At 43.6% G+C, this 18,570-nt stretch overlaps 1 protein-coding gene across 1 annotated transcript in view; it reads left to right on the top strand.

Moving 5' to 3' along the window:
- Nucleotides 1–18,570, top strand: part of LOC143295321 (tubulointerstitial nephritis antigen-like) — an 89,952-nt gene that overhangs the window by 5,801 nt on the left and 65,581 nt on the right. Inside the window, exon 2 of the mRNA XM_076606954.1 lies at nt 1,604–2,572. Within this exon, the coding sequence (XP_076463069.1) occupies nt 2,242–2,572 (331 nt within the window). The 5' untranslated portion in view covers nt 1,604–2,241. The remainder of the gene's footprint in view (nt 1–1,603; nt 2,573–18,570) is intronic.

Below are 18,570 nucleotides of genomic sequence, written 5' to 3'. Positions count from 1 at the left end.
ATCTCATCCACCCATTTCAGTCTGCCTATCGTGCTGACCACAGCACCGAAACCACTCTCCTCCACATCCTGAATAACCTACTGGTATCAACGGCACTGTTCTAAACTGGTTCAAATCTTATCTCACTGATCGATTCCAGTCTGTCATTGTTGACAATTTCCAGTCTGAACCCGTTAAAATTGAACATGGAGTCCCACAGGGATCTGTTTTAGGCCCAGTGCTCTTCACACTGTACACTGCTCCTCTCGCTGAAATTATCAACCGCCATAATGTCAGTCATCATTCTTATGCTGATGACACTCAACTCCAGAACAGTGATACACCTGAAAAACTGTTGTCGCTCTTGCAAGAAACATCTAATGGATGACTCTAAATAAGTTACAATTGAACGCGGACAAAACTGAAGCAATGATCATAGGAACTAAACAAAAACTCTCTTCCATTACAACTAATACAATCAAATTTGGCAGTACATCCATCCCTCTGTCCAGTTCAGTCAGGAACCTCGGCGTTGTCCTTGACAACACACTGTCCATGCAAAAATTTATCAATCAGACATGTCAGTCCTGCTACTGTCAACTGCGGCGCATCAGTTCCATCCGGAAATATCTGTCCATTAACGCAACATCTAGACTTGTCGTTTCTCTCATTCTCTCTCGCCTTGACTACTGTATATCTCTATTGTCTGGTTTGCCTGCTTCATCCATTCAGTCCCTTCAGCGCATACAAAATTCTGCTGCCCGACTCGTCCTCAGAAAGAAAAGATCTGAGCACATCACTCCTCTTTTGCAACATCTCCACTGGCTCCCTGTCTCACACCGAATAAAGTACAAGATCAACACTCTATGCTACAAATGTATTCACAAATCAGCCCCTTCCTATCTCTGTGGCTGCCTTCACCTCTACACTCCATCTCGCTCACTACGACCAGCTTCGGATCCACTCCACTTACGCATACCCAGATTCAAACTCTCGACTGTTGGCCGCCGTTTTTTCTCTGTCTCTGGACCTTGCAATTGGAATGAACTTCCCCTTTCGCTTCGTCAAGTCTCTACACTCAGCTCTTTCAAGTCTGGCCTTAAAACCCACCTCTTCCCAAAATAGCCTCCCTTCCCTGCCTCTTCCTTGTCTTTAGTTTCTCCAGTTTTAGAGTTATGCGTGCGTGAGAATGACTGGTGCGAAAGTGCTTAGATTTGTCTATGCACAAGATTCAGCGCTATATAAGTACCATTATTATTATTTATTATTATTATACGATACGATACGGTAAATTAGGATACTAACACCCAGTGCAAAGTGGAAGATACAAAAATGCGATGTGAAGACGATGAGAAGTTAAAACTCCTTACCCTACCTTACCTCATTTGTTATAAATGAATGAAACTATTCATTGCAATCACCAAGCATGAACCATAAAGTGTAGTAAATTGAATAAAAGAAAACTATTCGTCGCAGTCACCAAGCATTAATTTTAAAATGTAGTAAATTTCTTTCTTTTTTTCTACTAGAACCCTCTCAGTGTATCACTTTTTTTAATTAGAAAAAAAAAACACATGCAAATACCTACGCTGTTCTGATCTGAATCGTCTGTTCTCTTCCACAGGATCACCGAGGATTGACGAGGAGACAGACCTAGCTGTTCGGGTCGGGCAGGTTGTCAAAATGGAATTCCGTTGACTCAGCAAAGCTCTCCCAGTCAGAGCGTGGGGGTACACGACTTGAGTGACCCTTGTTGACAGGACTGCGCTGTCTGTTGGTTAGCCTGAGGAATGCTAACATTGTCAATGACGTGATTACGTCTTGATGACAAGGTGAAACAGGAAGTGTTTGAGCGACGAAAATACCTTGGTGGGGGGTTCTGTGCCTGTCCTGTGTTGAGAGAACAGTGGAAATCGATGTTGGTTTTCATTCATCTGGGTGTAATCAACTCTTTTTCGTGTTTTCTTGTCCTGCATTTGGCCTGCTTGTTGACCACTACGATCTTCTGATTCTTAACTGATATTCGGAATTTCAACGACGAACATTCTTTGAAAATAATTGGTAGCTGATTTTTTTTTTTTTTTTTTTTTTTTCGATTTCAAAAAACCGGTTCATGAAAAAGAATTCTTATTCGATACTAAACGTTTTCTCTCGACTTCAAAGCTTTTCCATACAACTCCTTTTTTTTTTTAGGAGACGGTCGCCTGGCCGCTGCTGTCGGTTCGTTTTTCAGGAGAGGTGTCAGTTCATGAAAACCCCATCATGAGATCGCTACACGTTGCTTACACCCTGGCGGTGGTGGTGGTGACGCTGTGTGTGCCCACAACGTGGTCCTTCTTCGCCGAGTGGGGGCCCGACCTGGCGGGTCCGTGGTGCGCGCGCCGCCCAGCGGGGCAGGACTGCTGCGTCGGCAGGGACGACAACTGCGCCGTGCCCATCCTGGGCACCGAGTGCTACTGCGACATCTTCTGCAACCTCACCTCCTACGACTGCTGCCCAGACTACTGGGCCCACTGCCACGGCGTGACCACGGCCGCCCCCACCACCGCCCGCCCCACCACCCTGCCCACCCCTCGGCCCACCAGGCCGCCCGGTGAGTTCCCCTTGTTTGCTTCGTTGTCCTGTTGTTTTGTTTTGGCCATGAAGCACAGAGAGAGAGAGAGAGAGAGAGAGAGAGAGTCTGCAATGAAGCACACAGAGAGAGAGGGAGAGAGAGAGTCTGCAATGAAACAGAGAGAGAGAGAGTCTGCAATGAAGCAGAGAGAGAGTGAGAGAGAGACAGTCCGCAATGAAGCACAGAGAGAGAGAGGGGGGGAGGGAGGGTCTGCAATGAAGCAGAGAGAGTGAGAGAGAGAGGCTGCAATGAAGCACAGAGTGAGAGAGAGAGAGGCTGCAATGAAGCACAGAGAGAGTGTGAGAGAGAGAGAGAGGCTGCAATGAAGCACAGAGAGAGTGAGAGAGAGAGAGAGTCTGCAATGAAGCAGAGAGTAAGAGAGAGAGACAGTCCGCAATGAAGCAGAGAGTGAGAGAGAGAGAGTCTGCAATGAAGCAGAGAGTGAGAGAGAGAGAGAGTCTGCAATGAAGCAGAGAGAGAGAGAGTCTGCAATGAAGCACAGAGAGAGAGAGAGAGAGTCTGCAATGAAGCAGAGAGTGAGAGAGAGAGTCTGCAATGAAGCAGAGAGAGAGAGAGAGAGAGTCTGCAATGAAGCAGAGAGTGAGAGAGAGAGTCTGCAATGAAGCAGAGAGAGAGTTAGAGAGAGTCTGCAATGAAGCAGAGAGAGAGAGTGAGATAGAGAGGTTGTTTTTGTGTTGTTTTTGTTGTTGTTTTGCCATGAAGCGCGCGCACTCTCTCTCTCTCTCTCTCTCTCTCACACACACACACACACACACACACACACACACACACACAGAAAGAGAGAGAGCGAGAGGATAGTGTTGTTGTTTTTTTTCCATGAAGCAGGGACAGAGTGAGAGTGCGAATGTGGATGCGGAAACTTTATTCATAATTAGGTCACAGCCCCTCATGAGGGGGTGTACATAAACATACAAGTACATCACAGCCATACTAAAATGTTATATATATATATATATATATATATATATATATGTGTGTGTGTGTGTGTGTGTGTGTGTGTGTGTGTGTGTGTGTATCAATGGTCACGTCAAACGAAACTGATCTTCAAATCATATCATCAAGACAGTACAGCATTTGTAAATTTAAGTACATTGTACGAAGAAAATTTACTAATCCCGAACATCACTCTTTCTTATGGACGATGCCAGCAAACTAAATTTAAAAGCACGTGGATTTCGGAAATATTTTGAAGGAATAAACTTTTGTCTGATGTCACTAAGAGCTGAACTGCACAAGATAAAATGCAGCTCTCATCTTCCCTCGGTTCTTGACACAATGGACAAATTGAATTACTCTCGTTAGCCACCTTTCTTTGTAGATAGAGAGTCTGAGTGAGTCTTAACCTGAATATTGTACTGATTATGTCAAATGCCCATTTCAAGGGATGATTACATACAGTGAAAAAAACAACAACAAAAAACAAACAAACAAAAAAAACAACAAAAAGAAAAAACATTCAACAGACTGATATAAAATACACATAATATAAAAACAGACAGAAATACACAGCGAAAAGTACACGTCTGAAAAGGAACTCTCTCTCTCTCTCTCTCTCTAAAAAAAAAAAAAATATATATATATATATATATATACGAAGATATATAAAGATATGGACACACACACACACACACACACACACACACACACACACACACACACCCGCGCGCGCGCGCACGCTCACGGCAAGGCACGCGCACGATTGTGTAGCAGCAACGTGTAATCAGAACAATACATGGACTTTCTCGCCTTTCACATCGTATTTCAGAAACCTGTGTGCGTTCTCGGGCGTAGCCAACACACTTGCATCCATCTAAAGTGTAGGGTCAGAGATCATCGTGTGCGTGACCTCTGCCATGTAGGCTGAATGGGGAGGGGGGGGGGGTCTGGAGGGGAGCGGGGTTAAGGGGGGGGGGGGGGGGGGGGCACGAGTGGAAATACGCGACGAACTGACAAGAACAGTATATCGCAGCGAAAATAATGAGTCGCTGGGCAAAATGAATGATGATGATGATGATGTAGGTGGTGGTGGTGGTGATGATGATGATGGTAGTGGTGGTGGTGATGATGATGATGGAAGGAAGGACTGTTCAGCGAAGAGAACGGAGGGGGTGGGGGGTTGGAGTAAGATATGAAACGGTGAACTGAAATGGAGTTGGTGTTATATTGTAGTGAGAGGAAAGGACGTAGGGCTGGGGTGAGGGGGTGGGGTAGAGGGGTAACGACTGACTCGGTTAGCTTGAGAGTCATGACAGCCCCCAAACCCTTCAGTCTCTATTTACGACACCATAAAAACAACTTGCCCGAAGAAAAAGTACCGAGTAAATATTTAGGACTGATCCTTACCAGTTTAGTTCTGTTATTTATGACGCTGTTATTTGCTGAGCTCCCCTTGTAGTAAAACCCGTCGTTTGTGTTAAGAATTGCCGCAGGGATGTTTTTTTGCAGATTAGAGTTAACAGTTTGACATTCACCCGTTAAGACAGTTTCAGTGTCTCAAGGAGGCGTCACTGCGTTCAGGCAAATCCATATTCGCCACATCACATCTGCTAGATAGATGTCCACGCACGTGCCTGTCTTGTATCTCACATACGCTGACGTTGTTTGTCATTTGTCACCAAGGCAAGCTCTCATTCCTTCTGACTATGCACGCACGCACGACTCAGCGCGTTTAAAATGAATGCAAGACCGCCATCCCAGACAAAAATCTGGAAGAAATTCGCTTCGACAGTCGAACAATGGAAGGAGGAAAAGTAACACTGTTCTATGGCAGTGCAGTGTCCGTTTTGTTCGCAGCCCACGGGATGGCTACGGGGGAAGGGGTGGGGGCCGCTGGGGGTGAAGTATAGTAGCGAGCGCAGAACTTTGGGATCGTTTCAGCATGGTATTACTTGATATTTACAATCACAGCAGTCTGCTGACAAAAGCTGTCGGTCATATTATAAGCGCTGTTTCTGTTGTTACTCCCCTGTCACTGATCCTACAGTCTTTGCCTTGTTAGTGTGTTTCCTCTCTCTCTCTCTCTCTCTCATCCATTAAAACAGCGGATTTGGATGACCATCTATGTGTTCTAGTCCCTCTTAGTCCCCCTCCCACCCAACACTTTTTGCTCTCATGGAGCAAGAACTTCGTCAGTATTGCTCTGCCTGCCCCCCCCCCCCCCCCCCCCCCCACACACACACACCCTTTCCCTCTCTCCCAAGAGGAGTCTAATTGATTCCATATTTTCCAGGGGAAATTTACATGTGTCAACAAGTTTTCGTGGAGCCTTTTGTTTCTTTTTTTTTGGGGGGGGGGGGGCGGGGGGGGGGGGGGGGTTGTAGTCAGGACTTTGTGTTTTGACAATGTTTGACTGCTTGCACGAGGTAATGTCCTTTTCTTTCTTGAATAGTTTGTTATTTTCTAGGGATTTCATTTGTAAAGTCTGTGCAGCAGTTTGAAGTCTCTGAGGTTTGTTCACGGTTCGTGCTGAAGAATGTCTGGGTTCTCACCTTTCTTGTCTCTTACCCGAGTCTACATTTATTGTGAAGGAAAAACACAACCCATCAACAATAGGATTTGCTTTTTGTTGTTTATTTTTCTTTCTTTTTTCTTTTCGCTTTTATTTAGTTACTTATTTCTATAGAACTAGAAGTGGTAATATCCCCCAGACTGAATGAAGAGTGGGAAAGTTTTTGTTGTTGTTTTTTTCTTCTCCTTTTTTTGCTTAAGACTCTTACTCGTCATGTTATTGTCTGAGTGTCCCCAATTTTTGTTATGACGCTGACTGTGTAAACCATGCAGACTCATAAATGTCCAACAACCTTCCAAAAAATAATTGTCACTATCCGTTCCTGTTCGATTTTGTTCGCAAAACATTTTTTTTTTTAATAGCAGATCTTCAACAGAGAGCTAGTGCTAACCTGACGTGCATGCAGTTCGATCAGTTTAAGGGAAGTAATCCTTCTTACCGTTTATGATCACCCTTTTGATTAGATGTCTAACCCTGAATGCGTGGGACAGTTCCGTTTGTTGCCATATATATGGGTCCCAGGTTCGAATCTCGGTAACGGCGCCTGGTGGGTAAAGGATGGAGGTTTTTTCGATCTCCCAGGTCAACATATGTGCAAACCTGCTAGTGCCTGAACCCCCCTTCTTGGGTATACGCACGCAGAATTTCAAATACGCACGTTAAAGATCCTGTAATCCATGTCAGCGTTCGGTGGGTTATGGAAACAAGAACATACTCAGCATGCACATCTCCAAAAACGGAGTATGGCTGCCTACATGGCGGGGTAAAAACGATCATTCACGTAAAAGCCCACTCCTATAATATACGAGTGAACGTGGAAGTTGCAGCCCACGAACGAAGAAGAAGTTGCCATGAATACAAACTGTCAAGCTCCGTTCTTATCTCCTCTCTTCTTGGTACGATTGTGTTGTGATCAGTGCTATAGTAATGGCAGGCTGCTGGTCAAGTCGCCATTTGTCTTTTCACTTGAAATAATGGACATAAGAATCCGTCGTTGGTATTCGAAAAGAAGACATGAAAACAAAAATCATGATTTTTTTTTTATTGTCATTGTTTTCTTTTCGTATCTCTCTCTCTCTCTCTCTCTCTCTCTCTCTCTCTCTCTCTCTCTCTCTCTCTGACTTCGTCTCTCTCTGTCTGTCTGTCTGATTGTTTGTCTCTGTCTGTTTCCGTCCCTCTCTCTGTCTCTCTACCCCCACCCCCCTCTCTCACCTACCTGTGTGTGTAATCTGTCGTGTTTAAAACATTCACACTTAGAGAAATTGTAACTTCGTAGTATGTAATGAATTGTTGTTTCTCTCATTTATAGAATCATTTCGTTGAAATAGGGAAAAAAATCGAATATTTTATAAGGTATTCGTTCACTCTCCCCTTCTTGAAGAGACCATGGACCATAAACTATTAGCATTCTCATGAATTCTCTCCCCTGCCCCCATCCAGAGCTCCGCCTGCCCCCTTCTTCACCCTCCCTGTCCTTCTCTGTCTCACGCCTTCCCACTGACCCACAACACTTCTCGTGTGTCCAGTTGGGGGACAATAATCAGTGGAGGCCTGGTAGTTGGCCCAAGGGAGGTGTCGGGTAGGGTGTGGCGGGTTGGTATAGGGTGGATGGGAGGGGGGAATAGGTCACAGGGGCAAAAGGTGACACCTACAAACCGGGAAACCGTTGACTCCGTTCCTTCTCTTTGTCACACGGGGGCGGTCAGCACGCACACAGACACACAGATACACACGCACACAGAGACCCACAGACACACCTTCCTCCCCCCCTCCCCCCCGGCCCCCGCCCCCTCCCCTCCACCCCTCACTTTCCTTCACACCCCCCCCCCAACCCCCCCACCCCTCCCCCAAAAGCACACATGCACACAGGTGGCTTTTGTGCCGAGAGTATAATTGTAAAAAGCCTTGTCGGGTTCAGAGAGTAAACCAAGCCGTCTCAGACCTAATGTTCGGACGATATCGCCAAACAGGGTTTGGTAATTAAAGTTAGAGCTGTTAGCCTCCCTGTGATTTGTACAGTTAGACTGGGCATAACTTTCGTTGTGATCTTTGTCCAAATTGTGTGTGTTTTGTACGTGTTTTGATTTTATACGATGTTTTGAGATAAGACGAGGGGCGATTTCAGATACCACCAGTACTGATTTCAGAAAAGACTAGGTTTCACCAGAAAATACACAGGGCTACGCTACCTGCACTTAGTCAAACCCATTTACCTTCTCTCTCTCTCTCTCTCTCTCTCTCTCTCTCTCTCTCTCTCTCTCTCTCTCTCTCTCTGAAATTCCTAGTTACCCTATTTCACAAATTATTTGAAAGTGGAACATTTCCACTGGACAGGGCAAAATCCATTATTGTGCCTACACATAAAAAGGGAGACACAAACAACCCGGACAATTACAGAGGAGTAGCCTTGACAAGTACAATTAGTAAAGTGTATACACACATCTTAAATCAAAGATTTAAAAAATGGACAGAATTAGAAGAGAAAAAAAAACACAGAGGAACAGGCGGGCTTTAGAACAGGTTATTGTACTGTCGACCATATAATTACTTTACACGCTTTAGTCCAAAAGCATCTTTTGCGTAAGACTAAGCTATAAGTAGCATTCGTAGACTTCAAAAAAGCATTTGATTTTGTGAACAGACACATTCTGTGGAGTACTCTAAGAAACAGCGGGGAACATTGGAAGTTTTACATAGCTGTTAAAAGCATCTACGATTCTGCACTTGTATGTGTTCGTGACAAAGGTGTTTATTCTTTTTTTTTTAGTGCCCAAGAGGGGTTAAACAAGGTTGTATGTTAAGTCCACAGCTGTTTTCCTTTTTCATCAATGAATTGGCAGTGAATTTATCAAAGAAGGGTAGACATGGAATACAAATGATACCTGTCGCAACAGAATTGTTCTTAATGCTATTTGATGATGATGTTCTCTTGTCTGACACACCCATAGGGTTATAAAATCAATTAAATGCCCTTAAGCAAGAAACAGACAGATTACAACTAACAGTAAATCTCTATAAGACCAATATCATTGTTTTCCGCAATGGAGGTCATCTTTCGACTCGTGAAAAATGATGCTAGGGAAACAAAAGTAACCAATATATATAAATATTTAGGAATGTTATTCACAACAAAATTGAGTTTGACGTCTGCGTGGGATGAAGCAAATAGAAAAGGGAAAAAAAGATGTAATCCAAATTTAAAATCAGTCAGGAGACTGCGTTCGACTGGCTCACAGCTTTTCTGGAAACCTTTCGACACACAAATTGAACCAGCCTTGAACTATGGAGCGGAAATATGGGGACTCATGTCAAATAACCAAATGGAAAAGGTACACACAATTGCAATGAAGCGCTTTCTTGGTGTCCCATTACACTCATCAAACACTATAATGCATGGCGAAACCGGCAGGTACCCATTGCATATTAGATCAATAATGTAAAATGCATGAAATATTGGCTCAAACTAACAAGACTGCCAACATCACGATTATGTAGACAAGCATACGAGATGCTGCTGCTGCAAGAGGAGAAGGGCAAACGGAACTGGGTATTCCACATCAAGAAAACACTAACGGAACATGGATTCGGTCTTGTTTGGTTGAGCCAAGGAGGAGGGCATGAAAGCGGCTTTGTATCGGAATTGAAAGATAGACTTATAACATGTTACAATCAAAACTGACACGGAGAAATAGAGAGAAATGATAGGTATAAATGATTCTATTCATTCAAATCAATATTTCAAACAGAGAAGTATATCAAGATTATAACAAATAAACGGCATAAAATCTGCTTTGCGAAGCTCAGATTGAGAGCACTTGGACTGAATGCCAGCAGAAGATGGTTCTATTCAGACGTAGCAACATCTCCTTGCCCAATGTGTGGCGAAAGCCAAGAAGATGAAAATCATTTCATATTTAACTGCAAAACATACGATCTATTACGAAGAAAATATTACCATTTTCAATACAGCTTCAGCGCAGAAAAAAAATTGTTCGGCAAACTGATGACAGAAAATAAAGATATGATACTTTCACTTGCAAAATATGTATCTGAGGCAATAAATATACAGAAAACGTCAATCATTAGTCCAAATACTCATCAATCAATTAACAATTAGGATGGGTTCTATGAGGAAAAAAGCATACATTAAAAGGAAGGGCTACATTTGGGTGGTCAGTCTCGACTTTGTAATTATTTGATGTGTTCGTACTGATATGATGGGTTTTGATGTTCCCTGCGTAAATATTTATTATATGATTTATATGCACTTTAGTATGTGTTTGTATTGATATGATGTGTGTCCATGTTACATGCGTAAATATTTATTATATGACTTATCTGTACTTTGTTTTCTGTCTACTGTCCAAACCTTGGAGATGAACGACTGGAAAAAAAAGGCAAATTACTCCCTTGTCACATTTACTTTAAGCTAATGACAAAACGCCAAAGTGTCGCAAATCTCTTATTAGTTTATGTTGTTTCAATTCTGTTTTTTGTTTGTTTGTTTGTTGTTGTTGTTCCTTTCTGTTCCATGTTATATGTTTTGCACCATTTTGTTCTGGTTAGTACCTACTATGTCACCAGAGCTTTTCAGCTAATGACATTAAACGTTTCAGTTCTCTCTCTCTCTCTCTCTCTCTCTCTCTGTCTCTCTCTCTCTCTCTCTCTCTCTCTCTCTCTGTGTTATCTTTTGTATACTGGACTGACAGATGCTTTTCAGAACTGACTTGTATGGAGTAAAACAGTTCTACCACGTTGAAGATCAATAGAGTCTCATGCACAACAGCAAGAAAGCTGCAACTACAGCTACAGCAGCAGCAGCAGTACTAGTAATAGTAGCAGTAGTTCTTGTTGTAGTAATGGCAATGGAGACACAGAGAGAGAGAGAGAGAGAGAGAGAGTGTGTGTGTGTGTGTGTGTGTGTGTGTGTGTGTGTGTGTGTGGAAACTGGATTTTACATGAAAGCATCAAGGATCAACTGTACTGAATTTAAAGGCAGGCAGAAAGAGAAAGGTAGAAGGGAGGAGAAAACAGGGAAGAGACAGCGAAAAAGAGAAGGGGAGAGACAGTCAGTCAGACAGTCAGAAAGGCGGGTGAGACAGTTGGCTTGTAAAGCCAAATCTGCGAGTCATGCAGCAGAATTCTGTTGGACCAGGCACATGCAGACATAGACACACATACACGCGCGCGTGCGCACACATACACATGCACAAACAAACATACACACAAACACTTGCACACATGCACACACGCGCGCGCACGCACACACACATGCATTCACACTTACATGCACATTGATATACATCGATAGACCTCGTTCATACACACACACACACACACACACACACACACACACACACACACACACACACACACACAGAGTCATTCCTTCATTTAATCCTTCATCCACATGCTCACTGTGTACAAATATGGGATTTATGCAGACTGTAGCGAAGTGTGACTGTTTTCTCATCCAAATCACAAATATCAACAGTATGATAAGCGTTTGGTAAGCAACTGATTTCAGATAGCATTTTAACTTCCCAACCTATCATACTTATCTGCCTTATTTTACCTTCAGCTGAAATAAACATTTCCCAGCAGTTTGTTCATACAGTGTTTGCCAAATAACTTGTAATTATGTATATCAGTGTTTTAATAACACTGTTTTAATAACTTACACACACCATTGCAGACATAGACACACATGCACATGCGCGTGCGCACCCATACACACACACAAACAAACACACACACACAAACACACGCACACACACGCGCGCGCACGCACACATATGTATTCACACTCACATGCACATAGATAGACATCGATAGACATCGTTCACACACACACACACACACACACACACACACACACACACACACTATATATATATATATATATATATATATATATAAATATATATATGTGTGTGTGTGTGTGTGTGTGTGTGTGTGTGTGTGTGTGTGTGTGTGTGTGTGTGTGTGTGTGTGTCTGCACAGCAGAGAGAGGGAGAAAGAGAGATATATACAGACAGACATCCAAAGAGAGAGAAAGAGAGTTCTGAAACTGTCGCAGTACCGTTGTAAATCTGAAACCACTTAGCAGTGTTGCCCGAAGATAAACAGACCTTGGAGCAGGGGCGATACCATTGTTTCGGTCCGCAGGTGAAGTCACCCCAGCAACGTCGACTGGCAACAAGCACATACCGAAACGACGTGCGTGTACCTTTTGTTTCGTTTTATATTTTACTTTCTATATTTTTCATGGTGATGGGGGGGTTGAGTACGATGCTGCTTGTGTGGGGGAAACATAGGTTTGGGACGACTTGAGCAGGCTGTACTCGTAAAATATTGTACAGTGTTGTATTTCTCTTTTTGTCACAACAGATTTCTCTGTGTGAAATTCGGGCTGCTGTCCCCAGGGAGAGCGCGTCGCAACACTACAGTGCCCCCCCCCCCCCCCCGCCCCCTGCGTGCAGTTTATTTGTTTTTTCCTATCGAAGTGGATTTTTCTACAGAATTTTGCCAGGAACAACCCTTTTGTTGCCGTGGGTTCTTTTACGTGCGCTAAGTGCATGCTAGTACACGGGACCTCGGTTTATCGTCTCATCCGAATGACTAGCGTCCAGACCACCACTCAAGGTCTAGTGGAGGGGGATAAAATAACGGCGACTGAGCTGTGATTCGAACCAGCGCGCTCTGATTCTCTCGCTTCTTAAGCGGACGCGTCGTGGTGTCAACCTGGTCAACAAATAGACACCTGTAGTGTTGGTCAGGAATTATTTTTCCTTTATTATTATTTTATTACATTTTTTCGGATGCATAAGACTCTTTTTACATTGACGAAGGCCTAGTATCTGTCTGACGCTTAATAAATGGACGTTTTCTTTCTGGACTAGGTGTTCGAAGTTTGCTATAGCATGTCAGGGTTTTTGATTGATCTAGTGTGTTTGTGTATAGTCAGAAAGAAATATTAGCAGCACTCACAAAGATGTATCCGTGAAGTGGATTCTTCTTCTTCTTCTTCGTTCGTGAGCTGCAACCCCCACGTTTACTCGTATGTACACGAGTGGGCTTATACGTTTATGACCGTTTTTACCCCCCACCCCCACCACCGGCCATGTAGGCAGCCATACTCTGTTTTCGGGGGTGGTGGTGGTGAAGTGGATGACCCTCGACTGTGTGGTCCTTGCCTTTCCATTTGTGCTAGCAGCGCTTTTAACTGTGGATAGATGTCGACCACGAGCGGCAAAAACCTGCCTCTAATGGGGCTGGAGCCCACGTTCTCCCAATCCTAACTCCCCAACTTCGTCCTTACCACTTCGTCACAGCGGCTGGTGGCTGCACTGTTCCCTACAATGATGATGCTGAACAAACGGACAGATGGACTGGGTGTTTGGGACCATATGGACAGCACACCAGTACGCAAACAAGGTGCGCTGGTCAAAATATGGTTATATCAGAGCGCTGGGTTCTCTCCCGAGTGTCCTGGGTTCGATCCCCGTCGCACCTGGCGGGTTGAGGGTGGAGATTTTTGGGTTTTTCCGATCTCCCAGGTCAACATATGTACAGACCTGCCAGTGCCTGAACCCCCTTTGTGTGTATACGCACGCAGAAAATCAAATACACGCGTTGACGATACTGTAATCCATGTCAGCGTTCGGTGGGTTATAGAAACAAGAACATACCCAGTGTGCACACCCCCGAAAACGGAGTATAGCTGCCCACATGGCGGGGTAAATAACCAAAACTGTAATACACGTATACATGTGTGTGTGTGTGTGTGTGTGTGTGTGTGTGTGTAAATGAAACCTGATTGAATGACACAGGAAACGAATGATGAGGCCCAATGGCATCTGTCAGTTGGATCTACCCAGGTAGGCAACCTGTTGTGCACATGACTCCGTGTTTGGAAAGCGCTTCGGGTTCGGTCTCTGACCGAGGACATGGGCTATATAAATATCCATATCATTTATTCATTCATTCTCTCTTTACGTCACCTCCACCTGTACACCATCCAGGGTGTCCGGTACATCACAGATACGATGGAAGAAGAATGCCGATTGCCTGACATATTTGTCAGTTTTTGTTGATTAGTGGCCGACCGCCATGAATGAGACTTTTTTGCTGTTTAGATTGTAACGCGAGCGCTGCAAATGAAGAGCGGACACGGCAAGGGCATCGATATTGAATAATGCACAAAGGAGCGTTAGGGCGGAGTATGACATGTGAAATTATGCAGGTGACTTTGCACTTATGATGTCGGTATGAAGTCAGTGGCTTTTCTTTCAGAAGAGGAGAGATAGGTCGATGTGGGAGAGCATTTGGAAATGAACACAGCAGAGTCTGTATCTTTTTGGAGTGACTTCGGGAGCAAAGGACAGCAGCCACTGAACTACTTGTTGTGAAGAAGACTGCCTGAAGTAACCGAGATAGCTTTACATCTCCGAACAAGACGACAGTTTTTCACTCAAGTCTGAAACAGGTTCACAGTAGATACTTCCGCGAAAGGAACCCTCAAGGTGACCAGTGGGTTGTGCGGCTCTCACTGTTCATGGCCACACACACACACACAGGGTCAAGGGAAGCTGTACAAGGTTCGTGATCGTACTCACCTGTCAGCGAGCCTCTTTCCCGCTGTGTTTGCTACCGTCAGCTGGATTTTACCTGCCGACCTACGCAGAGTCGCCGGAACCTCGCCGCTACCAAACCATCAACACTCCAAAGCCCTGTTGGGGCCAACGGAGAAGAAAACAAACTGAATGCTAAGCACCCCGGTCAACGGTTGGGGGTCAACTGGGGGGGAAGTCATTCAGACTTTACTCAGGCTGTTGAGAGTTGCCGTGGTCGTATTTTGAGGCATTCAGTTTTACGAGCACACGTGAGGGAGGAGGAAGAGTGTCGTGTTGTCCGTGGCCGAGTTATTCAACGAATGTGTGGATTGTTGATAAGGCCAAACCAACAAACGTTTGGACTCAACAAAGGCACTCAGTGATCAAGAACCTCACTTCAGGGGGGACGGAGGGGGGGGGGGTACCCTGAGCTTTGTTTGCACACTAAATGGTACGCTGTTAGATCTGCTGGTTATGGTAACCTTCATCTTGAGTGGTGCTTGAATTAGCTGGCCAAATATCCTTTTTCCGTCGTAGCCTGAAATACGTGTTTTACGAGCTTGTCAGTCGTGAAAAAAAGATGTTTTAAAACAACCCCCTCTCCTGATCAGAAGTCAAAAAAATTCAATTTCAAAACCATAGTTAACCCGTTGTGAGTTGCACAGTTTCGAGAGAAATTTTTCACAAGATTGTGAGCAGTCTTTTCAATATTTTCCTGGGCATTACACTTAATATTGTCGTATTTCAGTTTTGTCCAAATGACATGTGAAAGAGCACCAGGTCTCTCTCTCTCTCTCTCTCTCTCTCTCTCTCTCTCTCTCTCTCTCCTCTTTATCCTTGTCTGCCGCATTTTATAATAGTCAGAAAATAACGAATTATTTGGATAAAAATCACCTCAAGCCTACACCAACTAACCAGCCAACCAAATTAGTAGGTAAGCATAAGAAAGCAGTAGGGTTAGTCAGGGGTATGTGCAGCTTTCGTCAAGAGAATATGGAGTTTCCTCATAAGAATAAAGATTATGTCTATCTGCCATGATTTTGTTCGAGGGTGGCCTTTTTTTTCTTCTTTTTTTCTTTTTTTATGTTCTTGTTTTATTTCAACCATTCATGTTCCAAGTAGCTGTTTGATTTTTTTAAGAGGTGTTTTAATCTATCTAATTACGTATTTCTGCATTTGTTTGATTGTTTTATTTCATTTCATGTTAGGGTAATACACAAATCCACAATACAATGCCTCACCAGCGTGTTTGGTTGTGCGATGGTCAGACATCTGCTCTTCTCTCTCTCTCTCTCTCTCTCTCTTTCTTCGTTCTCTCTCTTTCTCTCCATCTCTCTTTCTTTTCCCTCTCTCTTTCTCTTTCTCTCTCTCTCTTTCTCCCTCTCTTTCACTCTCTCTGTCTTTCTCTTTCTGTCTTTCTCTCTCTGTCTTTCTCTTTCTCTCTTTCACTCTCTCTGTCTCCCTCTCTCTTGTTCGCTCTATCTCTTTCTCTCTCTTTCTCTCTCTTTCATTTTCTCTGTCTCTCTCCTCTCTCTCTCTCTCTCTCTCTCTCTCTCTCTCTCTCTCTCTCTCTTTTTCCAAGCAGATGTGGTGTCGTGTATGTAGGTCAGTCTGTACGTTGTCTGAATGCTGGTGTTTCTGTTTGAAGCAGCGTTCAGTTCTATCAACCGCACCTAGCCATCTGAAAGTTTTCTGTACATGGACAGGTTATTCCTGTTGTTTTTTTGTTGTTGTTTTTTTGTTGTTGTTGTTTTTTGTTGTTGTTGTTGTTTTTTGTTGTTGTTGTTTTTCCTTTTCTGCCAGTTGGACTCGAAAGCCAAAATATTTATGTCGTGCATCATCCAGTTGCCTGCCTGCCTTCCTGATGTTTCATTTGTCAACAAGAAACAGAAAAACGTCTTTGACCAAAACACACACACACACACACACACACACACACACACATGTAGCCAATGTGTGGCGGTGGGGGGGGGGGATATACAACCACCCCACTCCCACTCCCCACCCCCCCCCCCCCACCCTCCCACCCACCCACCCAACCCTCCAAAATGGTACAGTAGCCCACTGTCCACGGTTATTTCGTTGCGTCTTGTGTTCATGTTGTGATAAAAGTGGTGGCTGTCTGCTGATCGTCCCTTTAAAGCGACCGACAGTGGCTTAGGGTGTCACTTCAAAGGGCCTGCGGAGAACCATAACATACAACGATAGTGGACATCGGGGGACATCCTGCCGGCAGTTTTATGTGCCCGATGGTTAGCCGTTGTGTGTGTATGTATGTGTGTGTGTGCGCGTGTGGGGGGGGGGGGGGGGGAGAGCTATAAACCTAGCGAGCCCTCTGGCTTAAAGCGTCAATTGTTATCGCCGTGCTAAAGATTCCGGGCATTGTCAGTGGACAGTCATATAGCTCGCTCACTGGGCCTGGAACTGAGAGAGAAAAAAAATTAAGAAAAAGAAGAGGTAACTGACATCGCGTATGGCACCGCAAGATTAACATCTAGTTTTTTTTGTTGTTGTTCTCTCTCTCTCTCTCTCTCTCTCTCTCTCTCTCTCTCTCTCTCTCTCTCTCTCTCTCTGTCTCTAAAACAAGAAGCAGAGTATGGATAATGGGACATTCCATATTTGAACAGTCACAATATAATCAATTTATCGGGAGCGCAAACCAAGACGTAGCTTTTATCAAACGGTCTGTAAAACACTTTATGTCCACATCATTCAAAATGTTGCTTACATGCATTATTCATAGCCAGTTGTAAACACTCGCCAGTTATGATAATCATATTCTTTGAACATTGTTGACTCGTCCCGCTCTTGCATAGTACATGTAATCGTTCACTCTTTGATTCAATAATAATGACAAAACATATATTCGCTCGCTACCAACACCCTGCTGTAACCAGATATATCCACATCCGGGGCTAAATAAAGTGGTTTTGACGAAATAAACCCAGCTTTTTTTGCCTTTTCCATCTGGGTTCAACAAGAATAAATTCGCGTGTATGGGTAATCTGTGTACATTCATTTTTAACAACCTAACCAATACCTGATACACCTCATAGCACTATTCATATGCAGCACATAGCGACCTATTTATCTTTCTTTTTTTTCTTGTTTGGACCTCTAGGAAGAGGAAAAAAAGGAAACGAAGAGGGAAAGAAAAAGAATGCGACCGATGTCCTACTTATTCGAATGTAGTGCATGCTTGTCCTGTCAGTGAAAAAAAACAACCACCAAGTTCAATGCCTGTGTTGTCAGATAACTTTGTTGCTTGGCTGACCTGACAAACTAAACCATATCTAACCGAGAAAAGAAATTACTGAATGCATGGATGGTCGAATTTGACTGTATTAGTTCTCTTTGATGTATGCTTTATTCAGTTTGCTTGCTTAAAGTGATGTGAACACAATTTGTAAGGGTGTGATATTTAAATGTAAATTGATTTTTGGTACTTCTGGAGCACGCAGTGTGTATTGTATTGTACTTATTGTGATATAAGACTGAACTTTGTCATCCACGTGTCAAACGACCCTTGCTGGCAATCAAAATAAGGTTTCAAAGTGTCTGTCCTGTTCATCGACACAGCTGGATTTAATTTTTTTTAACCAAAAAAAACCCACCTAAACCATATCTAATGAAAAATAATGCTGTTCTTTAATTCAAATGAGAATTTCGGGTTGATTTTTTTTTCCAGTTTCTTACGTATTACTTGTCATAGTAGTGCATGTGGTGGAGGCATTTCTAGTACCAGTAGAAGAAGCAGCAATGTTTGTAGAAGTAGCACGATTACTACAAGTAGTAGTGCTGTATTTTCAAGATTTCGTTATTCCCATATTTCG

The sequence above is a fragment of the Babylonia areolata genome, chromosome 20, assembly GCF_041734735.1.
Source record: "Babylonia areolata isolate BAREFJ2019XMU chromosome 20, ASM4173473v1, whole genome shotgun sequence".
Lineage (NCBI taxonomy): Eukaryota > Metazoa > Mollusca > Gastropoda > Neogastropoda > Buccinidae > Babylonia > Babylonia areolata.
The sequence above is the reverse complement of the archived record's forward strand: the minus strand, read 5'-3'. Positions and strand labels throughout refer to the sequence as shown.